We start from the raw sequence: 25,613 nt of genomic DNA on the forward strand, positions 1-25,613 counted from the left end.
AACAGGAGAAAAAAAGTATTTAATACCTTAACAAAATGCAAAACAAAGTACCCAAGTTACAAAACATAAATTCCTTTGGTTCAGTAATCACACTATTTTAAGCTTCTAATGTCTGTCTATAACACCATTCCCTCAAAGTGAAGTCAAACCAGCCCCTTCACACTGGACATGCCCAAACCATCACAGATCTACTGCTCAGGGCCACTGCAGGCACCCACAGGGCATGGGGGCAGGGCGGAGGTGGTGGGCAGGGGGACACACACAGAAAGCGGGGGTGAAGTGGGGAGGGAACTAACACATGCAGAACATGTCAATGGGAGACTCCATGCGGGTCCCTTGAGTATGGATCATCATACCCTGTACATGCGACATCAGCAGGGTCCCTTGGTACAATCACATAGAAACGTGGACAATCCAGCGACCCTGCACATTCCCAGGGAAAACAGAATAAACAACAAAAACCAGTAGCAGAGGAATAGAAGCAAGGGGCAGACCACGGAATCCCAGAGACAACCCAGGTTCTTGACTTCCCAGACGGGAACCGAGTAGCGAGGAGGATCTTACCAGCCAACAGTCAGGGCTACCCGGTGAGAACTGGTTTTAGTTTTTTTTTAGGACCACACCTTTCGGTGCTCAGGATTTACTCCTGGATCCTGTGCCCAGGGGAGCTGGGGACTGAACCTGGGTCGGCCGTGTGCAAGGCCATCGGCTGGCCCATTGCACCATCATCAGGTCCCAGGATGAGAACTCTCCCTGCTTTCACAGGAGGAGCAGGAAGAGAACAGGATGGAAGAGAAAGGCCTGGGCCCGCAGAGGCAGTCTGGGCTCTTGGGAGATCTGCAGCTTCCGGGACTTATTCCCAAGAGGTGGTGGGGCTTGTGGAGGCTCCCGAACTCACAAACCAGTGCTCCTGGCTCCTGCAGGGTCCCCGGGGTCAGAAGCATGGAAATGGAGAGGCAGGCCAGCAGGGGAGGACCAAGGAAAACAGTGTCAAATCTGCTCCCAAAGTGAGCTGGGAGCAGCCCAGCCCCCAGCCCAGAATAGAAACGGAGCCATCACAGTAAGATCTTGGGGCATGCAGGAGATGTCCTGGCACTGGGGCAGTTGCAAATCCATGTTTCCAAAGCACATTCTATGCTCTCTCCAGCTCCCAGTCCTACTGACTGAGCACAGAGAGAGCCGTGACTACAGTGAGTGACTACTGAGATGCTGAATCCGGGCTCCAAGACGGAGAGTGATTGTGTTAAGAGTCTAAGGACCCTTTGGGTACACATTCATTTTTTGTGCAGCTCTGCTGGGACTGTGCAGGCATGACCTTGTGCCCCAAGCAAAGGAAAGAGAGGAAAGTCAGTGCTGATTAAAGGAAATAAATTAAATACCGAGTGTGGCTGGGGGGCCAGGACAGGGCAGTTGGCCTCCTCGCCTGCCTCCTCCTGCAGCATGATGAGATCAGAACACCAGCTCCCATCAAGCTCGAAGCATGCATTTCCGGGCGTGCATGCCTGGCCCTCTTCTCTCCCCATGGTGGTCACTTCTTGGCCTGGGAGAGGGAGATCTGGCAGCATTTCTCAAAGATGGCATCAGCCGAGAGCTTCAGTAGCCCCTGATCGAGCGGGCACTCGTCCACCAAGCTGTTCATGGGCGTGGGGGGCAGCGAGGGCTCCTCCTCATCCTGACTCAGCCCCGGAGCCAGGGAGTGTCCTGCCTTGTCCAGTTCCTTGTCCATTTGCTCCCTGGACACACCTCCTGTCTCCGGCTGCCAGCAAGGGACATTCACAGAGTCAGAATGCGCTGACAAGGCTTCCTGGAGCAGAGGCAGGACCTTCTTGCGAGAGACTTGGGCATTTCCCTGAAGATAGGCCTGGAGGTATGGGTGGGTGCTGGGGAGAGGGGTAAGCCTCAGGGCTGGCGCATGCGAGCTTTCCAGCGCTCTACAGATCTAAAGGGGGCGAAAGACAAGAAACAGTGAGCAGACAGAGGCAAGACTTCAGGCTTCTGGGGCCAGAGCGATAGTACAGCGGGGAGGGCGTTTGCCTTGCACACGGCTGACCTGGGTTCAATCCCTGGCATCCCATATGGTCCCCCGAGCACTGCCAGGAGTTAATTCCTGAGTGCAGAGCCAGAAGTAACCCCTGAGCATCACTGGGTATGACCCCCACCCTACCCCCTCCCGCAAAAAAAAAAAAAAAGGACTTCAGGCTTCTAAGGCAGTCATTTCTCTGCTGTAATGGGGACAAAGACCATTTTTTTGGTTTGGGGGCCACACCCGGCAGTGCTCTGACCTTACTCCTAGCTCTGTGATTAGGGATCACTTCTGATGGACTTGGGGGATCCTGTGGGGTGCAGGGGATCAAACCCAGGTCGGCCATGTGCAAGGCAAGCACCCTACCTGCTGTACTTTCTCTCTGGCCTCAGAAAAAAACACTTCCAAATGAGGTCAGCCAGAGTTCAGTTTTACTGCTTACCACAAAAGGCACATCAGATAATACACAGTATTTTATATTTTGGTTTGGGGCCACACCCGGTGGTGCTCAGGGATTACTTCTAACAGAGCTAGAGGGGGTCCTGGGGACTGAACCAGGGTCGACTGTGTACAGGACAAGTGCCCTACCCACTGTACTATCACTCTGGCCCAACAAACAACATTCTAGAAACAGAAGCAGCGTTTAGGAACATGTATCACACCATGTGAGTAAATGAACCAAAGAGCAGAGGTAGTTGATGTCTCAAGTGAAAACACGCATAAGTATTGAAGCTGTGACTGGGTCCGGGCCACTGGCTCCTAGCTGAGGGGGTGGCAAGGGACTTTCTGGATTCTAAACCTTCAACTCCGTCCTCAGCCACACTGAGTTTAGGAGAAGGCTAAAGGCAAAAAGGAATGACAGAAAAGAGGGTCGGGGTGGGGTGGGTGACACTGGGATGGTGGCACCTGTCAAATCTGCCAACGAGGTCTAATCCTGCCTTTTATGCAAGGTTACTTAATTATCTTGCTTAGAGGATAGGATGGAGTTGACAAAGATTAGGTAACTTTTTTAAAGTTGGGCAGAGAGAGTACAGGGATCTGCCCGGCATGTGGCGAAACCTAGTTTGGTCTCTGGCACTGCATAGGGGCCCCCTGAGCCTAGCAGGAGTGACCCCTGAATACAGAAGTAAGCTCTGAGCACCACTGGTGTGTTCCTCCCCCTCCCCGTTGCAAAAATAAATGACATCAAGGACTGTTTGCTCTTTTTTTTGTAACAGAGCATCTATTCCTGGTTGAGTGTTCAAGGGTCACTCCCAGAGGTGTTGGGGAGACCATGGGTGCCAAGGAGTTTCACCCAGAGCTTCTGCGAGCAAAGCATGTACTCATCTCCTGAGCTTCTCCAGTGATATGTAGCACTGCACTGTCCTGCCGTGGTTCATCAATTTGCTCAAATGGGCACCAGTAACATCTCCATTGTGAGACTTGTTACTATTTTTGGCATATCAAATATGCCACGGGGAGCTTGCCAGTGATATAATATTTAATTATAATACTTTGTATACATGTATATTTGGGGGAGTTCTTTTGTTGTGCGGCCACCCCCAGTGATCTCAGGGGTTACTCCTGGTGGGTGCTCAGGTGATGATATAGGATGTCGGGGATGAGACCCAGGTCAGCTGTGTGCAGGGCAAGCCTCCTTCCTGCTGTAGCCCCCCCCCCCTTTTTGTTTCTTTTTGGGTCACACCCGGCGATGCACAGGGGTTACTCCTGGCTATGCACTCAGGAATTACTCCTGGTGGTGCTCAGGGGACCATATGAGATGCTGGGAACTGAACCTGGGTCGGCCGTGTGCAAGGCAAACGCCCTACCCGCTGTGCTATCACTCCAGCTCCTCCAGCCCCTGTTAATATGCATATATGTGGTACAAACCCTGAGTTTCTCTTCTGTTTGGGGGTGGTGGGTCATACCCATCAGTATCCATGGGCTGTTCCTGCCACCGATGGGGAGGGTCCCTGGCTCAGAGCTGGGGTCTGATGCACAGACACCAAGTGTGTTTACCCCCAGTACGGCCTCTCTAGCCCATACTGGTTTGGCTGGTTTGGGACCACACCTGGAGGTGCTCAGGGCTTACTCCTGGCTCTGTCTGTGTTCTGGGGTATCTCCTGGAGGGCTTGGGGGATGAAAGGTGGTGCTGGGAATTGAACCCGGTTAGAAACATGCAAGGACACCACCTTAACTCCTAAAATCTCTCACTGGCCCCAGAAGTACTTCTTAGGGCCAAAGCTCCCTTTCCTTCATGTGAGTTCTGGGCCCCACCAGGGGATCCCTGAGCGGAGCCTTCACTGGCAGCCTGCAGTCTGTCCCCAGCAATCTGCTTTGCAGAGAAGATTCCGGCTTCTTGCTTGTTTTGGTGTTTTGTGGGCCACGCCCAGCTATGCTCAGGAATCCCTTCTGGCTGTGCTGGGAGAGAATCTGTTTCCCCCACCCTGACAATTATTGCTTCTCGCAGTGCCGAAAGCTCTTATTGAATGAAAAGGCATTTACTTCCTGGAAAAGACACAGGCAAAAGGAGAGGCGAACAGACCTTCCCAGGGACAAAGGCTGATCTGACCACATCTGACCAGTCCTGGCCGTCTGCACCAGTCCACGCTGCCCAGAGTCCACAGCCTGACCATCTGAAGTCCACCCTGAAACCTTGCCCGGAGCTAATCAGTAACCCACAGAAGAAAACATAAAAGAGGTAGAAGTGGCCACAGGAAAGATCAGGAAAGAAAACAAGCCTGGGGCTCGAGCTGAAGCTGGCAGGAGGCGCAGGCCCTGCACGGACAACCCAGGCTCTATCCCGGCATCCCGAGGGCCCGAGCCCACCAGGAGCAGTCCCTGAGCAGAGCCAGGAGAAGCCCTGAGTCTGACTCGGCCCACAGAGCTGTTTCTGCTGCAGGTCCCGCAGGAAGATTTCTTTTTTTTTTTCTTTTTTTTTTTTTTAAATAGAGCCATTTTCTTTTATTTATTTATTTATTTTCTTTTTGGGTTACACCCAGCGATGTACAGAGGTTACTCCTGGCTCTACACTCAGGAATTACTCCTGGAGGTGCTGGGGGACCATATGGGATGCTGGGAATCGAACCCGGGTCGGCCGCGTGCAAGGCAAATGCCCTACCCGCTGTGCTATCACTCCAGCCCCCCCGCAGGAAGATTTCTGAGCTGACCCTTTATTTGTCTCCTGTATCCCTAAGTCAAGCTGGGTGGCATGGCCGGGGGGGGGGCCCTCTTTGCAGCGGTGAGATTTCTGTCTCACACCCCCAGGGTTCTGGCAGCTCCTTTAACTGGACTCCAAGTTCTTTCTGAGGAGGAGCTGGGTCTCTGAAATCTCTGCTTTTCAATAACAGTATGATCACGGATATTCACAGAGAGAATAAAAAGTGGAGAGGGAATGTTCTAGAACTAGGTCTAAGGACTTATTATGCAGGCTGAGAGGGGTGGGGGAAGTGGCTCAGGGTGAAGCACCTGCCCCCTTGAGTGTGAGGCTGTGGGGTATCGTTATTTTTTGGTGAGGAGAGGTTGGGTCACACACTGGGCACTCTGGGGCTACTTTTGGTTCTACTCAGGGGTCACCCTTTGCGGTGCTGGGAGATCAAGCCAGCGCCCGCCATGTGCCAGGCAAACCCTTTCACCCTGTACGTCTTTGGTGCTTTGGCCCTTGAGGCCCTGGGCTGGAGCACAGGCGTCAGAGCACTCAGAGTCGTGGCCATGTCTACCTGCCCTCACCTCCATCTCCACACCTGCCCGGTGCTAGAGGGCCCTTCATTTTGTAAATTTATTTTTGACTTTGTTTTGGGGTCACACTGGTGATGCTCAGAGGCCATATGGGACATCGGGGATCAAAGCTGGTTGATCACGTGCAAAGCAAATGCCCTACCCACTATACTATTGCTCTGGTCTCTTTGGTTCAGTTTTGTTTCACATCTGGCTGTGCTCAGGGCTAACTCTTGGCTCTGTGCTCAGGGATCAATCCCAGCAGGGCTCGGGAGATGGATGGAATGCCAGGGGTTGAACCCAGGCCAGCGCATGCAAGGCTCCACCTCACTTACTACTCTATTGCTCCGACCCTAAGGTGCATCCTTTCAAAAAACCCTGTCCTTGGAAGGGTCTTTCCAGTCCAGGGTGGCAGAGACAGGGACACTGTTTTACTAAGGACAGAGAAGGACAGAGACTCACTGTTGCTTGCAGAGCCGCAGGAGGACAGAAAACGGCCAGTTGGCGCACGGGCTCGCTGTGCGGTGTGTAACAGATGGTCATGGCGATCAGGGCGTCGTAGCCATGGGCCTGGCAGAACGTGTGGAGCTCGGCCATGAGGCCAGGCCTCTGCAGGAAGGCCTGCGAGAGAAACGACAGGCAGGGCTGAGCGCAGGAAATGCCTGGAAGGATTTCTCTGTACCGCAGCCTGGACTTGGGCACCAGAGAAATGGTTACCCTGGACCCCAGCTGTGACTCAAGGGCACACCATCCCCTGGGCACCAGTCACAACACCACATGCAATCACCAGGACTGTCACCCAACCCCTGGCACCTGGTGTGCAGCTCCAGCAATCTACACCAAACATGTAGGGACCCAGACATGATGGCAGTACACGGAGAAGGGGACATGACGTCCTGGTGAGACACAGGGACTGCAGAGCCAGCTTTGCCCTCATGCGATACCCGAGCCAGGCCCAGGAACTTGTACTCCCACACCCCAGCGCCGCCCGGGGAGTGCAGAAGAGGTGGAGGAAGGGAGTGAGCACCAGCAGGAGAGCAACAGGGCTGTGCTGAGCCAGGGGCTCACCTCCAGGTCCATGTAGATGACACTGATGGCCACCTTGGTGCCCTGTTTGAAGATGGTCTTCTGGTCCTTCCTCAGCATCTGCTCAGTGGTCAGTCCTAGAAAGTAGGCATGAGACCAGGGTCAGATGCCAGTGGGATGAGGAGAGCAGGGTGTGTTGAGAAAAAGGAAGAACAGACAGCGAGGGGCAGAGAGAGACCACGAGGGATGATCCTTGCCTTGCAGAGGCAGCGTTGCAAGACCTAGTACCACACAATGTCCCCCGAGCACTGCCAGTATCACGCCAGAGGTCGCCTGACCAACTGAAGGCATGGCTCCAGAGCCCTCTTCCCCAGACAAAAGGCAGATGTGAATGTAGTAACAGTCCATAATGAAGACAACAGCTGGGTGAGAGCATGCCTTCGTGTCTGGGGCCCAGTGGTGGGAGCACTTGCCTTGCACCTGGCCAACTCTGTCACTGCAACCCGTGAGATCCCAAGCACCGCCAGGAGCGATCTCTGAGCACAGAGCCAGGAGTCACCCTGAGCACTGCCAGGTGTGGCCCCCAAACAAAAACAAAACAAACAAAAAATTGCTTTAAACAACTGGGTCGGAGAGCTAGAGAGCCAGCACAAAGGTCGAGAGCACGTGATCTGAATGTGGGGGGTCCGGGTTTGATCCCCCACACTGCACGGTCCCCTAGCACCCCAGAGCACAGAGCCAGGAGCAGCTCCTGAGCAACACTGGGTGTAGCTCAGAAACTAAATAACTGGGTCACAGTAGTTATCTTTAGAGCAAAGGGAAGAAAAACAGCCTTTACTTTGGTATTTCCCCCCTTTATATATTAACTTCTGTGCTGGAAGTACACGTGGTACTTTTCTCCTTATTGTTTGACTGTCACTAGGAGAGCTGGCAAGTCAGCACAGGGATTAAGGTACATGCCTTGCAGGAGGTCAACCCTGGCTTGATCTCTGGCACTGCACTGCCCAGCACGGCTCCAAAACCCAAAAAGTCAAAGAAAAAAAATCAATGTCTGTAGGGAGCAGCTGCAGAGTCACAGGAGAGATTCTCGGTTCCTTTATCCTTGGTGTTAACCCCAAGTACTTCTGTCCCTAACCCATCATCGAAACCTCACTCTGGTAATCTAGTGTTCTCTGAGCATATTTCTCTTCTACAGAGTCTTTGATTAGATTGGTCAACTCGCAGACTCAAAGATCACTCCTTGTGGCATTCAGGAGACCAAGTTCAGCAGGGTGGGAACCAAAGCTCCTAACTGAGAGGACCATGTTCCAGCTTGCTGAGCCCTCGCAACTGAATTCTCTCTCCTGCCCACTGTTACGATTTTGTTTTTGCTTCTTGGGTCACATTTGGCGGTGCCCAGGGGACCCTACTGGATGCCAGGCATCGAGCCTGAGTCAGCTGCATACAAGGCAAGCGCCCTACTCGCTTCTAGTCCCAAGACCTGAAGTTCAAAACTTCCTACCTGACACATCAAATTTTGCCTTTTGTAGAAAATCAAAGATGTCTTTCCTCTTGGGCAGATCTGGGAAGAGGCCCTCCAGCTTCTCCACATATCTGCTGTCTTTCGGGGTTGCCTTTCCCACTCTGGGGTCCATGTTGACACAGTCCAGGATGATTGTTCCTGTGGGGAAGGGAGATGAAAGTGAGGTCATGTGGCCCCCAGTTCTGATCAGGCCACACACACCTGTTATTTCCTGGAAAGGCCGCTGTGGGCACACACTGACCACGCCCCCACAGTCAGCACACTGACCACATCCCGATGGGCAAATGCACTGACATGTCCTTTTCTACTGCTCTGAGTCAACTAAAGAAAGAACAACATGAATTGGGCATTTGCCTTGCACCCAGCTGACCTGGGTTCAATCCCTGGCATTCCATCCCACATGGTCTCCCAAGCACTGCCAGGAGTAATTCCTGAGTGCAGAGCCAGGAGTAACCACTGGGCACAGCCAAGTGTGACCCAAAAAAACAAAACAAACAAACAAACAAACAAAAACCCACAACAGGGGCCAGAGAGATAGCACAGTGGGGTGAGGGTGCTTGCCTTGCATGCAGCTGACCCGAGTTCGCTCCCTGGCATCCCATAGTCACCTAAGCACTGCCAAGAACAAGTCCTGAGTGCAGAGCCAAGAGGAAGCACTGAGTATCTCCAGGTGTGCCCCCCAAAAAACATCAGAAGGAAATACCACAAGGCCCAGGGAGATGGCAGGAAGGACTGGAGCATGTGATGCGCATGTGTGAGGCCCTCGGCTGAATCTCAGAACCAGATGCCCCCTGAGTACCACACGGCTGGCCCCCTTGGTCCCCAAGCACTGCAGGGCCTGACCAGCAATTGCCAGGCTGAGCACTGAAATGTTCACCCCAGGAGGGGCACTAGGTCCCTGAACATTACTAGGGAGCCCCACCCCCTAAGGTAAAGTCATTAAAAACAAAATGAAACACAAAAGCACCCTGCAGATAACCCTCAGACCAGTGGGCACAGCCAGGAGTGAAGTCCACACGGCAAGTTCCCTTGAGAACAAGAGAAAATGGGTGCCTGGTCCTGAGTAAGACCCCCAGACCCAAAACACAGGAGGAGAAACTCCTGAGGCCTTGACCTTCCATCCGCAGAGATGAGGACCAAGCCCAGGAGAGACAATCTCTTTCCCGAAGGCCAGATTCTAGCAAAGTGTCTTACAAACCAGAAGAGGGAGCTACATTTGATCATTGATGATCAATCTCCTTTTCATCAATGAAGACAACTGCAACAAGAATGGTTAAGAGAGGGGGCCGGAGCGATAGCACAGCGGGTAGGGCGTTTGCCTTGCACGCGGCCGACCCGGGTTCAATCCCCGGCATCCCGTATGGTCCCCCAAGCACCGCCAGGAGTAATTCCTGAGTGCAGAGCCAGGAGTAACCCCTGAGCATCGCTGGGTGTGACCCAAAAAGCAAAAAAAAAAAAAAGAATGGTTAAGAGAGGGGCTGGAGCGATAGTACAGCGAGCGGGTAGGGCGTTTGCCTTGCACGTGGCTGACCTGGGTTCGATTCCCAGCATCCCATATGGTCCCCCGAACACCACCAGGAGTAATTCCTGAGTGCAAAGCCAGGAGTAACCACTGTGCATTGCCGGGTGTGACTCAAAAAGCAAAAAAAAAAAAAAAAAAAAGAATGGTTAAGAGATTTGCTCCAGGGACTGGAGCGATAGCACAGCAGGTAGGGCGTTTGCCTTGCACGTGACCGACCCGGGTTCCATTCCCAGCATCCCATATGGTCCCCTGAGCACCGCAGGGATAATTCCTGAGTGCAGAGCCAGGAGTAACCCCTGTGCAGAGCCAGGTGTGACGCAAAAAGAAAAAAAAAAAATTTGCTCCAGAGGGGCTGGAACAATAGGATAGTGAGAGGGCACTTGTCTTGCACACAGCCAACCAGGGTTCAACCCCTGGCATCCCATATAGTCCCCAAATAATGCCTGGAGTTATTCCTGAGTGCAGAGCCAGCAATAACCCCTAAACATCAAGGGTATGGCAATCCCCTTCCCCCCCTCGACCCCTCCCCTCCAAAGAAAGAGATTTACTTCAGGCCATCCAGAACATAAATGATTATTTGGTTTTGTTTTCCAGCTCTAGGAATAGAATAGGCAAGGCGAGGGCTCTAGCCACTGAGCTACCTCCTTGGCTTCTGAACACTTTCTGGGTTCTTCAGCTCATTCTGCTGGGAGATGTCTCAAAGATAAGGCACCTGTCTTTTTCTTTTGGTTTTTGGACCACACCCAGTGGTGTTCAGGCCTTACTTCTGCACTCAGGGATCATTCCTGGAGAGGCTTGGGGACCATATGAGGTACAGGGGATGGAACCTGGGTAGGCCGTGTGCAAGGCAAATGCCCTGCACGCTTGAGCCCTCAGTTCATGTCCCTCTGCCGCCAGATGAAAGGGGGAAAACAAACCCTGCTCCTGCCTTCCAAGGCATCCCTGCTTCTCTTTCCTGCTTCCTCTGCAGTCCCCCCAGCCTCTCTGGTGCCAGGCTGGAACTGGGCCTTACATATTCACTCCAGTCTTCCAGGTACTGCCCATCGTCCCTGCAGCTTATTAATGCCGTGTCTGGGTCAGACACGCAGGGTAGAGAGGGGCTGAAAGTGGGCCTTGCCCAGCCCTGTGTCCCTGGCCAGTGTGCGCGGTCTCAGCCAGGCCCACCATGTAGAAGAGCTGCAGTCTGCTGGTCCAGGATCTCTGGCGCCCCCTGCAGGATCCGCTCCGTCACCAGGGTAGCGCAGGAGCCCACCAGCTCCACGCACATTGGGTAGGGCACATGCGCCTTCTGCTCCACAGGCCGGTGGTCCAGCACCTCTGCCACGGCCTCCTCCAGGGCTGCGTCAGCTCTGTGGGGATGCAAGCGGGGAAAACAGATAGGCTGGGGCCCCCTGCCGCACACCCGCTCCCAACCTCACCTGCACCGAAGGCCCGAACTCTGGGCGCTTTGGTCACACCTCCTGTCCCAGCCCTAATTCGTGACTGTTCCTATTAAATCATCTTCTCGTAACATATGAGGGGGAGGAGAGATATATGGTTTAAAAACGGGGCTGGATTAATCAATGGCAGTACTCCTACATTAATATATATATTTAAAAAAAACAGGGCTGGAGGATAGCACAGTGGTAGGGCACTTGCTGTGCCTATGGCTGACCCACATGTGATCCTCGGCACCCTACATGGTCCCTCTCGAGCAGAGCAGAAGCCCCTGAGCACTACTGGCTGTGCCCTAAACCCTCCCCAACAAATAAGCAATTTAAGTCAGTAATGAGTAATGGTGCATGTAGACAGTACATACCTTGCAAGCAGGTGACAAATGCAGATCTTGTGTCCCTGTGCACAGGGCACAGTCCTGGCACCCCCGGGTGAGCTTGAGGCCCGCAGCAGGCCGCTCAGCCTGATCTGAGCCCAGGTGCCCTGCAGTCCCGAGTACCCAGGGCCCCCAGGGAACCAACGGCACAGCAGGGCCTGAGCAGAACCACATCCTCAGGCCCTCACGCAGACCCACGAGTGGTGGAGAACTCTTAGGATGGGCTCCTGGGTCTTCTGTACACCTCTAAATGTTCCCCCACTAATAGAAGCAATTTTTGGCAGAGAGGGGGGACCCCACCTGGCAGTGCTCATGCTCAGGGCTTACTTCCAGCTCTGTGCTCAGGGATTGAAATCTGGGTTAGCTATATGCAGGGCCAGCACTTAACACAATCAGCTTAATCTCTGCACTATCCCTCCGGCCCTGTATTTGGTTTTCAGGCCACACTCGGCAGTGCACAGGGGCTACTCCTGACTCAGTGCTCGGGGGCCACTCAGGGGCCTCCTGCATGACTGCATGTACTTTAGTCTGGTTATTTACTTTGGTTTTTTAGGTCACACCCGGTGATGCACAGGAGTTACTCCTGGCTCATGCACTCAGGAATTATTCCTGGCAGAGCTCAGGGAACAATATGGAATGCTAGGAATCGAACCCAGCTCAGCTGCGTGCAAAGCAAATGCCCTACCCGCTGTGCTGTCACTCCAGCCCTGTGATCCAGCTTGTTGACCTATCTTCCAGGCCCAGTTTATTTCTGCTTCCTCCTGTTGGGGATGACATGGCGGCGGGGCTCAGATACACGCTGACAGTGCTGTAGGCACACCGACCTGTGCTGAGGGCTGGCACTCATTTAACTGATGTGCTCAGTCTTTGTGAGTGCGTGGCTGAGGCAGCCTCCTTTGTGCCCATTCATGGCTGCCAGAGCATCCTGCCACGTATGGGTCACACAAGAGCTAGAACTCCGGACTTCATGTAAGGTAGGCGTGACAGTCACCCAGCTGTCTCCTGGCCCCCTCTAACTGTTCCTTTTGTAACGTGTGGTTGCGGGGGCCACACCCCACAGTGCTTGGGGACCTGAGAGTGATGGGGACTGAGCCCGGGTTCATCACATGCAGCACCTTGCTCCAGCTCTCTGAGCCATCTCCCCTTAATTTTATTTTCTTTTTTGGGTCACACCCAGCAGTGCTCAGGGCTTACTCCTAGCTCTGTGCTCAGGAATCTCTCCTGATGATGCACAGGGAACCATATAGGGTGCCAGGAATTGAACCCGGTCAGCCAGATGCAAGTAAAATGCCCTGCCTGCTGTATTATCTTTCTGGCCCTTAGTTTTTGGTTTTTTTTATTCCCCCCAACTCCCATGCCCCATTCTTGCTATTGATGATGCTTTGATTTTGCTAGTGCATAAGGTCTAATGAATGTGCTCCCACATTCTTTAACAACTTGGAGAAATGGGGGAATGGGCCATACTCTGCAATGCTCAGGAGTACTCCAGGTTCTGTGCTCAGGAGTGACCAGTAGTGGTGTGTGAAACTGAACCCGGATCAGAGTGTAATACCTGCTGAGCTATCTCTGAGGCCCCTCACATTCTTTTTTATTTTGGGGCCACACCCAGCAGTGCCTAGTGCTTACTCCTGGCTCTGCGCTCAGCAAATACTCCTGGCAGTGCTTGGGGGCCCCTCAGGAATGCTGGGGATTGAAGCTGGTTCGGCTGCGTGCCAGGTAGGCGCCTTCTCCACTGAACTATCGCTCCAGCTCTCCTCACATTATTTTACCTGTGGTGCTCACCAGAGTTGCACGTTAGGTTTCCACTGGGCCTTTAATAGTTTCTTTTATGGTGGTAGGAGTGGAGGGTTGTGATACCAGCTATGATCAGGGTTTACTCATAGCTGTGTACTCAGGGATCACTCCTAGAAGTACTTGGGGACCACCTGGGGTGCCAGGGATCAAACTAAGGTCAGACTCGCGCAAGGTCAGTGCCTTAACTCCTATATTATCTCTCCCACCCCTTTCTCTCTATTTTGTTGGTTTATTTTTTGGTTTATTTTTGGTTCTGGGTCCCATGAACATTGCCAGGAGCAATTCCTGAGTGCAGAGACAGGAGTAACCCCTGAACATTTCCAGGTGTGCCCCCCACAAAAAAAGTACAAATTTGAGGGGCTGGAGCGATAGCACAGCGGGTAGGGTGTTTGCCTTGCACATGGGCGACCCGGGTTTGATTCCCAGCATCCCATATGGTCCCCTGAGCACTGCCAGGGGTGATTCCTGAGAGCAGAGCCAGGAGTAACCCCTGAGCATCGCCGGGTGTGACCCAAAAAGCAAAAAAAGAAAAAAAAAAGAGTACAGATTTGATTCTAATTAGGATGTGGAAATAGAAGACTAACAAAAGTCCTACACTCCCCTCAGAGACCAACCTTCCTGGAAAGACTGATTATCTCCAATTTGCAATCTGGCCCTGCCGACCTCTCTTCAGCTTATCTTTTTCATGGCCAACTTCTCCCTCATATTCCATGCTCCAGCCATGCAAAACAAACAGCAATCCCCAGGTGCCCAGGCCCCTTCCTGCCTGCCTGCCTCTGCTATTATTAATCTCGCTCTCTGCCTGGGTACTACCTGTGACTGCCTGCCTCCCAATTCACTGAGCAAACAGTCCTAGCCCAGGCTGAGATCCAAGGTCAAGTGTTAAGGCTATCTCTCGACACTCCCACTCCTGCCTCATTTTCCATCCCCCACTGTTCTACTGAGAAGCAATCACTTTCCAGCCCAGAGACCATGAGAAGAGGGACTCAGTCTCAACTTCATCTTTTTTGTCTTGTTTTTTTTTGTTACTTTGGTTTCTGGGTCACACCCAGAGTTGCTCAAGGGCTTATTCCTGGCTCTGCACTCAGGGATCACTGCTGGGCTGGGGGTCCTACGGAGTGCCCTAGGGGCTGACCACATGCAAGGCAAGCACCCTCCCCACTGTACTCTCTCCAGCCCCTCACCTTCATCTTCTAAGGAGTTTATGTTGCCCAAATTAGTGTCTTGGTTGGCTTTAATTCTTTAGTTTCTCTGTAGCAGTGGTTCTCAGTCTGAGCTCTGAGTCCCTATTTTAAGAATAATGAAAATCCAAAAGAATAAAAATGCTGAAATTACATGCATGTTCAAAAGAAAAGAAATCCATTCTCATGAGGATGAATAGATTAATGTTCCCCACAGCAGGTGTGCTCAAATAAAAATACACACATTTCCATGTTAGCAGAAGCCAGATGTAGGAAGGCTTCATATGCCTGTTATGTTGTTGGCAGCTGTTTCCAGCCTTAAATTAGGGATAAATTTTTTGTTTGTTGTAGGGCAGGAGTGATATGATAGTACAGCACCTTGCATGTGGCTGACCCAGGCTCTATCCCTGGCACCCCATACGGTGCCCCAAGCCCACCAACAGTGAATCCTGATTGCAGAGCCAGAAGTAAGCCTTGAGCACAGTCAGGAATTGCCCAAAACACACAAAAAGGAAGAAAGAGACAAAGAAAGAAATTAAAAAGAAAAAGAAGAGAGAAGGAGAGAGAGAGGGAGGGAGGGAGGGAGGGAGGGGTGGAGAGGGAGGATTTCTCATTTATCCTTCAATTTGAACTCTTTGCTGGGGGAACACCCTACAGTGCTCAGGAGCCTCCCCCAGCAACACGCACTGCTCTGGTGTCTCTGGGGATTGTGGGGTGCTGGGAATCAAAATCAGACCTGAAAGCAGAGATGTGTCCCAGGCCTCTATCTCCCCAGCCTGTCTGCATTTCCTATCTGCTTTCATTTCTTGCACACTTGTATCACTGGAGTCCAAGTGAGATTTTTCTATTGCTTTCTACAACCCAGAAGTCCCGTCAATGTCAAGTGCAGTGAGCCAGTGAGATCCTGGAAGCAAGATAACCTTTCTTCCTCTCTACCTGCTTCATCAGAGTTCAAAAGGGCACCTGATTAAGTGTCAGTTTAACTTCTACTTACTTGGGTAAAACATGATGGTCGACAAGGGTGAGAGTGAGCTGGCCAGCCTGGTGCAAAGCATGCAAGTCAGCCTCATCCCGGAAAATCAAGAGGGATTCTGGAATGTTCACCTTCTGAAGGAAGAACACGATGTCAGCTCGCAGCGGCAGCTCGGAACGTTGAATATTTAAAATAGGCACAAATATTTCCTCAGTCTCCGTAGTCTGGATAGAAAAGTGAAAAGAGAACAAGGCAGTGTTAGAGAAGAGATAGGGAAAAAAAGAAAATGACTCGTCGGAGGGAAATGAGACTTCTGCTTGTTCCTTTGGCCGTGTCCAGCAGTGCTCAGGGCTTACTCCTAGCTCTGCACTCAGGGATCACTCCTGGTGGGGCTCCGGAGACCAGACTGGGTCCTGGGCATTGAATCCACTCGGAGCATACAAGGCAAGTGCAACACCCCCTGCCCTGCCCCCGCTTCCAACTGTACTGTCCCTCTGGCTCCAAGACGTGACCTTATGGAAACTCTTCCCCTTCTCAAGTCACACTTACCCAGTGAAAGAATAAAGGACAGTTCTTGCCCTCTCCTTAGCAGTCACACGAGGGTCAGGAAGACCACCTTGGCACAGCCCCCGCTGTAGGTGCTGTCGAGCAGGGATACTAAAGCCTCAGGGACTGTCCTGGGAAAGATCTAGATGGTGCCCAGACAAAACTCAGTGATAAACTGAGCACTGCTTTAAGAAATACAAATTCTGCAAACTACATTTCCCATCTGGGCTGCACCACAAACTGCAAAATGTCATCATTTCAGATTTCAGAGATGGAGACACAGCTGAGCTAAAGCGCTGGGGGTGGGGAGGGCATAGGGAGCACGGCTGGGTTCAGAACAGGAGTCTCTTTATTCCGAGGGATTTTGTTCGAAAGTACTCACCTTTGCCAAGTAAAAAGCCAGGGCAAGGGCTGACACTGTCGAGTCCAAGTCGCAGGCTTCATTTCCCAGCACGACATGCAGCGGCCGGGACTCCTGGGGAGGAAGCAGGGGCCACTGAGTGGCGTCACTCCCACCTCCCACACGCTGCCGCACACCCTCCCGGGGACTCTCACAGATGAGCTGACGGGGCTTATGCCCTGGGTGAGTTTTATTCTTGTCTTTTTTTGTTTGTTTTTTGCACCATAGCCGGTGGCGCGTAGTGGTTACGCCTGGCTCTGCGCTCAGGAATCTCTCCTGGCAGGGTAGTACAGCAGGTCTGCCCTGTACACAGCCCACCAGGTTTTATCCCAGCACCCCACATGAAGCCCTCAGAGCCCCTCCAGGAGTGATCCCTGAGTGCAAAGACAGGAGTAACCCCTGAGCATCACAGGGTATAGTCCAAACACACACAATTAAAAAAAAAAAGAAATTACTCCTGGCAGTACTTGGGGGTGCCATATGGGATGCCAGAGTGGAGCCTGTATGAGTCATGGGCAAGGCGAATGCCCTATGGTCGGGCTATCACTCCGGCCTTTCATAAATGAAGATCTGATGTGATTTACTTACTTGGCTTTTGGGCCACAGCTGGTGGTGCTCTGGGACTATACCAGGTGCTGTGTTCAGGGGACCAGGTGGTACCACAGACTGACCTGGGGTCGAACACATGAAGTGTCCTAACCTCTGTACATCTCTCTAGAGCCAAGGACAAGGACTTCAGCTAAGGTGATACATGTATTTTAGCTACATTTCTAGCATTCCAAAGACATGCAGTTAGTGGGACAGTGCTTCCCAGTGGTGCTCATGACTTACTCCTGGTTCTGGGCTTGGAGATCACTTCTGGTGGTCTCAGGTGGTGCCCAAGATTAAGCCCAGGTCAGTCATGTGTATGGCAAGCACTCTCCCTACTGTACTATCACATCAGCCCCCAATTTTCTGTTTTTTTTTTATGCTTCTTTGGATACTCCAGAAGTTACAGGAAGAGCATTTGGGATACTTTAGTACATTTAGCTGATGTACTCAAGTCTTATCAATCCTGATTAGTTTCCCCCAATTTCTAAAATAGGGAAAATAATTTAAATCATTAGAATAAAAAAACTTTGGGGCTGAGCGATAGCACAGTGGGTAGGGCATTTGCCTTGCACACGGCCAACCCGGGTTCGAATCCCAGCATCCCATATGGTCCCCTGAGCACCACCGCCAGTAGTAATTCCTGAGTGAAGAGCCAGGAGTAACCCCTGTGCATCGCCAGGTGTGACCCAAAAAGCAAAAAAAAAAAAAAAAGAATAAAAAAATCTTTGAAAACAAATGTTAAAAACAATAAGTGATCTAACCTATTATCCAGTGATCCCATCCATGAAAACCAGATATTCTCAGCATTTGCACAACCTAAGAAACAGACACATTCCCCAAAAGGTTCCTATTAAAGCAAGGGTCAGAGAGATGCATAATGGGTAGGGAACTTTCCTTGCATGTGGCAACGACAGTTTGATCCCCGAGCACTGAACCAGGAGTCAGCCCCAACCACCAATGGGTGTGTCTCCAACCTCCTCCTCTGCCCCCACCAATATATTATTTATAGGACTGCAAAATAGTACAAGAATTAAGGCACTTGCTTTGTACACATCTGACCTGGATTCAATCCCCAGTACCACATATGGTCCCCTGGGCACAGAGCCAGGAATAGCCCCTTGGGTGTGACCCCCAAAACAACAAAACAACAAAAAAGCAATACTGGTTGAATCCCCATTCTGAAAATAAAACAAAAAACAAAGACATATTAAAGCACAAATATGTTGTTGCTGCAGGAACTTTATTAGTTCTGTTCTGGGGTTGGAGGCGACACAGTGGCAAGCCTGAGCATACGCCTTGCATGTGTGAGACTGGGCAGTGGCAAATAAAAAGCAATAAAGGGCTGGAGCAATAGCACAGTGATGAGGGCATGTGCCTTGCATGCAGCTGACCAGGATTCCATCCCGGCACCCCAATTAGGGTCCCTGAGCCCACCAGAAGAGACCTCTAAGCACAGACCAGGAGTAAGCCCGAGTACCACCAGGTATGGCCCCTAAGTCAGGCGGAAAACAAAGCAACAAGAGAACATCTGAAGTGTGGGGTGGGGAGGGAGCTCGGGGCTGGGCACACGCTTGCCGGCGGGGCCATGGATCCCAGCTCCAAACCTTTCTCCAATGTCGCTGGCTGTAGCCTGGGAACACATGGGGCCTGCATGCTCGCCAATTGTGACATGTCCAGCCCTGCTGGTCGAGTCCTGGCTCACCCATGTCCGAGACACTGTAGTCCACTAAGCCCTCTTCAGGAGTTCACTTTTCAGTGTGTGGGAGGGGTGAGGGGGAGCGGCTCATCCAGCAGTGCTCAGGACTCCTCCCTGCTCTGCTTGTGGATGGCTGCTGGGATCTCCGCAGGGGTCAGAGCTAAACCTTCTTGTCTATGGACGCAGCCCTGACCACTATTCAGCTTGTAATGGGGGTCGGGAGGCGGCGGGACTGTGCAGCACACCAGTCGGACTTGGGCTCTCTCCAGCACCCTGTCCACTCTGGAACCTTCTTTCATTCTGCTTCTCAGAGAGGAAGGAGGGGCAGAGAAAGCAAGACGGGCTGCTGGGGGCAGTGCTGCTTCCTCTCAGCCTTACTGGCCATGCGGGGCAGTAGGTCCATAGCTGCCAGTGGGCACTTGCTGGCCGCACCCACGGATGCCACGTCCTTGATGTCAGTAATGCCCGCAGTGCTGGCAATCAAAAGCACCAACTCCAGATGCCCCCATGACCCTACCTGCTCAGAGGCACCCAGTGAGGGGAAGGTGACAATTCAGACCAAAGGCCACCAGGTACAATCTGTTGGGTGGAAGGAAAGGGTAGGGCCAGGAGGCAGGGCCAGGAGACAGGGCTTATCAAGGGGAAGGCGAGGGTCTGGGAGGCCTACAATCATTTCCCCCAGAACACACTCTAAGGCAGTATCAGAAAAGACAATCTTTTTCTTTTTTCTTTTTTTCTTTCTGGGTTACACCTGGTGATGTACAGGGGTTACTCCTGGCTCTACACTCAGGAATTATTCCTCGTAGTGCTCAGGGGATCATATGGGATGCTGGGGATCAAATCCGGGTCAGCCATATGCAAGGCAAATGCTCTACCCGCTGTGCTATCACTCCAGCCCCCAGAAAAGACAATCTTAGAAGGTTCCTGGTGTAGAAACTGTCCTCACCAATTACTAGGCAGCTTTTAGTTATTATTTTACTTTGACTTTTGTTTGCTTGTTTCTAAGCCACGCCTGGCATTGCTGAGGGCTTTCTCCTGAATCTGCACTCAGGGATCATTCCTGGTAGTCTTGGGGACGATACGGGTGATAGGATTGAACCCAGGTTGGCTGTGTGCAAGACAAGTGCCCTATCCACTGTGCTATCTCTCCGGCCCCTTTGTTCCTTCTTTTCTTTTCTGGGCCACACCCAGCTATGCTCAAAATTACTCCTGGCTCTGTACTCAGGAATCACTCCTGGCGATGCTCTGGGGACCAAATGGGGTACCGGGATCTAACTTGGGTCAGCTGTGTGCAAAGCAAAAGCCCTACCTGCTGGACTATCTTTATAGTCCCAGGCTTTTTGAAACCACTTTCTTCCCTCTCTGACTAGCCTCAGAGAGAAGAACAATAAGCAGAGTCCACACTCAAGATTCGGGGGATGGGTCCTCCTGCAACAGAAAGTCTGCCTAGACTTCCCTGCGCCTCCTTCTCCCTGCCGACTCCGAGTGCCGGTGATCTTCTAAAGGCAAATGCTTTTCTCATACAAAAAAGAGAATTCTTGGCTGAAGGTCCTGGAATGCTGGGAACTGTGTGCCATGTAGTTCTTCCAACCCTAAGGAAGGCCCTGTATGGGGCTGGAGTCACAGGACGGCAAGCAGGTGCTCACTCTACACATGGCCAACTCAGGTTCGATCCATGGCGCCGCATATGTCCCAAGTAGCATCAGAATGACTCCTGAATGCAGTCAGGAGTAACGCCTGAGCACCGCCAGGTGTATCACCCCAAAAATAAGGCTTCTATTTTGGGTAGACTGAGAATTGCCTGAATGGCTGTGGGCTGGAGGGCCAGCAGAGCACTGGACACGAGCCACTGAGAAGAGAATGTGCTACTGCCAGGGGGCATGTGGACTGTTTTCAGAGAAGAAACTGGATAAACATGAGAATCCAGACGGCTCAATGGGAAGAAGATTTGGTGAGAAACAGACAGGCAGCACCCCATAAGGTCCCCCAACTCTGCCAGGAGTGATCTCTGAGTGCAGAGGCAGGAGTTACCCCTTAGCACCACCAAGTGTGGCCCCCAAACAAAACCAGTTCTTTCAGGGCTGAAAGAGCCAACCCTGAACCGCCCAGCTTCAAAGTGGGTTGCAGCAGCAGCACAGGGGGAGGGGAAGGAGGGCCCTGACCCAGAGGCACCGCCCAGTCTGGGCTCAGGCACAAGGCCCAGTCCAGCAAACTCGTGCAAAACGGCCACTCCTGGACTTCCAGCAAACCTCAGACCAGAAGTGGATGAGGGCAGTTGTAGCATTCCTGCCCCCTGGCAGCACCCATCATTGCCCGCAACACGTGATGTGAACACTCCCCAGGTTGTACCCTGCACTCTGTTCCCGGGTCACAAGGAGCACAGCTGGAGCAGGCGTGGAGAACAGCTCTGTGTATGGAAGCTGGCCGGCTTCGACTCAGCCTCATTTTCCTCTTAGGAACATGCAGTGGGGTGAGCTTGGAGGGCTGGACGGCAGGCTCTGCATGCAGGAATCCGAGAATCTCCAGTACTACAGCCCCCAAACAATGCCAAAGTGCCCCCGAGAAGGAGAGGCTGCCCAGGAGCATAGTGCCTGAGCGCATAGGGTCAAAGCCCACACCGAAGGAAGAGACAGACAAGCAGCAAGACGGTTGCTCTGAGCTCGAGAAGCTACTACAGGCCTGAGAGAGTAGGGCAGGTAGGGCATCTATCTTGCATGCAGCCAACCCAGGTTCCCTTCCTGGTACCCCACGTCCGACCATGAGTGATCCCCGATCAGGAGCCCTGAGCACCACTGGCTGTGGCTGTCAGGGTCAAATCAGATGGTACACAAGCCTCTCAACACTCTCTTGGGGTGTCTGAGGGGTGTGGGGGGGGCACTTCCCGCTGTCTCCTTCTGGCCCCACACTCCCTAAAGTCCCCTCGTGTCCCTGAATCCTGCTGAGCACCCAGGCGGGAACCATCCTCTCAAGAGTTCTCGCATGGAGCGTAACTTGCGCCCGAGGGAGCTCGTTCTCATGGGTGCTTTCAAACATTCCGAGTCCCTAAAATAGCTCATGACTATGTACTTGGTCTTTTTTTAAACCCAGACACTTCTGAGAAGAAAAAGGCGTGCCATTAACAGTTCTGCAGAATCAAGGTGAGGAGCTAAACCTCCTGTCCGGTTGGCAGGTCCACTCCAAGGACCCCAAACTCAGGGCCCACCCCAGTCCATTTTCTAATGTGTACAGAGAGCGGGGGCCAACACACTGAGAATGAGGACACTCCAGTTGCCCTGGGGACAAAAACAATCTGAGAGCCACAAGTGAAGAATGACTTCTCCCCCACCCCCTTTAAAAGAAAATTCCAGCACCCCAAGCAATAAATAATACAGCGGGGAGGATGCTTGCTTTGCATACGGTTGACCGGGTTTAATCCCTGGCACCCTATATGATCCCCAAGACCTGCGAGGAGTGATCCCAGAGTGCAGAGCCAGGAGTAAGTCCTGAGCACTGCCAAGTGTGGCCCAAAAGAAAACCCCACAGTGAAATGACTGTATCCTGATGTCTTTATGACCTTGTGGATTGGAGGCAGGACAGGTGCAGGGATAACCCAGAGCCAGCCAAGTAACCCACTTTCCTTCTGAAGCCGAAGATGGTCTGATGTCAACTTTACACAATAGCTTTTATTTATTTGTTTGTTTGTTTGTTTGCTTTAAAGGAAATATTTTATTTTTTTTCTTTGTTATTTGGGTCACACCCAGCGATGCTCAAGGGTTACTCTTGGCTTTGCACTCAGGAATCATTCCTGGCGGTGCTCAGGAGACCATATGGGATGCTGGGAATCGAACCCAGGTCGGCCACATGCAAGGCAAACGCCCTACCCGCTGTGCTATCACTCCAGCCCCACAATAGCTTTTAAAAGGATAAAAGAAAAATGAGACAAGGGCCTAGAGCTGGAGAAGGCACCAAATGAGGGGCTGCAGGATTCTTAAGGCAGGACTGTGTATGTCAGAGGCCAGCAAGGAACACTGGGTCCAGCCTCACGCCATGAACTTGGGGTGAGTACCCCAGCTTGAATGCAACCCCACCCTGAGCAAAGATTTTTTTCTTCCCTAGAAGCGAAAGATGAGTCACCACCATGAACCACCATGAACAGGACTAGTTAAACAAGAACATACTATTATCTTCGAGGCAGGGGCTGTGAAGTATTTTACTGATATCAAATCCTATAAACATGGTAGTGACAGGAAGTGTGGCTGGGTTATCAGCTGTTTCCATCCTTGTCACAGTCAAGCTCTCTACAGTTCCCTGAAAGTAATACTGAGTTTAACCATGACACATAACTCTGACAGTGTCTTTGTGTAACCATGTCTTTTTTCTTAAAATACAGTGGGGAAGGCACTGCCTTACATGCAGCTGACACACATTCAGCCTCGGGCACCACACACGGTCTCCCGACCTCACCAGGAGTGACTCCTGGGCACAGAGCAGGAGCAAGTACTGCTAGTACAGCCCAAAACCGAAAAGAATAAGCATTTGTGGGGCTGGGGCAAGAACTCAAAAGCTTGTGTTTTTGAGTTATTAGTGCTTGCATGCAAGATGCCTGGGTTCGGCCCTTGACACAGCCTGGTGCCCTGAGCACCTTTGGAAGTGACCCAGAAGAACAAAACCAGGAGTGACCTGGGCACTGTTGGGTCTGTCCCCAAAACAAACAGCAACAACAGTAACAAAATCAAGGTTTACATGTTGCTATTTTCAAAATGAATTGTAATTCATTTTCAATTTTAACTCCTGTCTTACCAATAAAGAACAGTTGAACTGGATGGAGAGACAGAAAAAGATCTTTTTCTTTTCTGTTTCATGCCTTTCTGTATTTTTAAAGGCCCTAAGTATATTTACTACTTCAATAACACAAAGCAATATTAGGTTATGTCAAGCAGGAGAAAGGTCCTGTTTTTGACCCCCACTACCACCTCCATGAAAAAAAAAAAAGGCAACATAAACTCCTGGGGTGCCCAGCACAGGTCCTGTCGTCCATTTCACTCCCCGATATTCCTAGGGTCCTAGGGTCTACTGTTCTCATTTTCCCGGGCCTCACTATGATGCTGAATGGTCTAAGATACAATCTTAGTTGGGGAAAAAAGGAGAACAGATCTTGCTGCTTGGAGAATACAGGCAGAGACAGGCAGGGACACCAGCAAAACTAGAAAAGTTCAGTGTTTTTCTGGTTCCTACAACTATAGCAGATGTGCTGGGAGGTGGGTACTCTGGGGTCTGTGTGCATACAGAGACGCATTCCAGGGCTCTTTACCACATAGGCCGAATTTGGGTTATTGGGAGGGAAAAAAAAAACCCAAAAGATTCTACATTAGACCACCAATGATCTTCTTGCAGTGGAACTCAGAGGAAAACAAAACATTCCTTCCAACTTGCTTTCTTAACTGCATTAAAACTTCCCAAGTCAGTACTTCACAAGGGAAAATACTGGGGTAATTGGTGTTAAGATGAAATTTAACCTTTTTATGCCAGTCTGCCAAATCTGCAGGAGGAAGAGGGAGGGGTTGTGCTGCGAGAGGATTAGTAAAGGCATCCAAGAAATCCCAGGATATTTGGGGCGTAAGGATATTTACAAAGGGGAGCACAGCCGCCAACCCGGGAAGCCGGGCTCTCCCGGGCCAGCTCCTGGCTACCAGTGGCTCCAGCTGCACGCGCAGTCAGCGAAGCTGGGACATTCGATCGCCTCCGGAGACCCCAAAATAAGCCACCGCGTGCATTCCAGAGTCACCCTAGGAGTTGTGATTGGAAACCAGTGCTCATCCCTTCCAGCGGGGGTGGGGGTTTATGTAATTTGAGTGCCTAAAGGCCCAGAAAGCAAACGGGGCGGTGCGAAGGAATGCAGGTTCGGGTGCACGGCTGTGCCGGGTGTACGATGTGCTGTGCGTGTTCTTAGGAAAGGGTGAAAGTCAGACAGCTCTGACCTCCGCTCGGGCGGTGTGCCGCGGCGATGAGCGCTGTCCGAAGGTTCCCAGGGGCGCCTGCAGGCCTGGGGGCGCGGCGGGGAGGGGCACAGCGCTGGACCTCTGGCCAGGACCGAACCGGGTGGCGGCTCCAACCCAGACCCACGGCACCTCTCCCGGATCCTGGAAAGACCCCAAAGGTGGGGTCCCAGAACAGGAACGCTGAACAACAGCATTTTCAGACCCCGAGCCTGATGGCAACCCAGCCCCCTGCTACTGCGCGCGCGGCGTGGAGGGCGCCTCGAGCCAGCATCCCTCCTGCAACCCACGATCCCCCCTGACGCTCAACCCCGATCCGTTACCTGAAGAGCAGCTCGACAACCCTGCAGGTAGTCCTCCATGCTGAAGTCCGAGCTGCGGCGCCGCCCCTCGCGGTGCAGTGAAGACCGGCGGCTACGCCCCGCCCCGGACTCGTGGGTGGAGGCGAGGGTGAAGAGGCGAGACTCGAACCCGCCACCAGGCAACTCGGGGTCGCTCTCCCGAGCGGCGCATTAGCGGCGCGCCCAGGTCGGACGTCGCCCCGACCGCCGCGGCGGGAGGCGGAGCCACGCGCACGGGTTCACGGGACGGCGGCTGTCGGGGCCGGGGGCGGGGCTCCGCGCGCGGAGGCTCACGGGACAGGGGCGGGGCCGCGCGAAGCATTCTGGGAAACGTAGTCCAGCTGCTCCGCGATGTCGCCGGCCACGGCGGGAAGCCGTGCTTTCTGAGATCATCGTCATTTGACTCATAAATGTATATGTGTCACGGTAGCTTTTCTTTATGATATCAGAATTTTCCCTCTCAGGGAAAGCCAGGAATGGCATCTTTCATAGTACACCGAGTATCTGGCTTACCGCT

At 52.3% G+C, this 25,613-nt stretch overlaps 1 protein-coding gene across 2 annotated transcripts; it reads right to left on the minus strand.

Moving 5' to 3' along the window:
- On the minus strand, nucleotides 1-25,321 carry PRUNE1 (prune exopolyphosphatase 1). 2 transcript variants are annotated; one of them, XM_004618126.2, is made up of 8 exons: nucleotides 25,079-25,321; nucleotides 16,476-16,568; nucleotides 15,569-15,771; nucleotides 10,954-11,138; nucleotides 8,247-8,405; nucleotides 6,788-6,882; nucleotides 6,182-6,340; nucleotides 1-1,939 (listed from the first exon to the last, which is right to left on the minus strand). In XM_004618126.2, exons 1-8 carry the CDS (start codon nucleotides 25,115-25,117, stop codon nucleotides 1,529-1,531), a joined length of 1,344 nt encoding a protein of 447 aa, XP_004618183.1. In that variant the 5' UTR covers nucleotides 25,118-25,321; the 3' UTR covers nucleotides 1-1,528. The 2 variants fall into 2 exon arrangements, with proteins under 2 accessions (XP_004618183.1, XP_054986365.1); XM_055130390.1 differs by lacking the exons at nucleotides 8,247-8,405; nucleotides 10,954-11,138; nucleotides 16,476-16,568; nucleotides 25,079-25,321 and having other exon boundaries at nucleotides 15,569-15,644.
- Nucleotides 25,322-25,613: the final 292 nt, after the last annotated feature.

This window comes from Sorex araneus, chromosome 3 (genome assembly GCF_027595985.1).
Source record: "Sorex araneus isolate mSorAra2 chromosome 3, mSorAra2.pri, whole genome shotgun sequence".
Taxonomy (NCBI): Eukaryota; Metazoa; Chordata; class Mammalia; order Eulipotyphla; family Soricidae; genus Sorex; species Sorex araneus.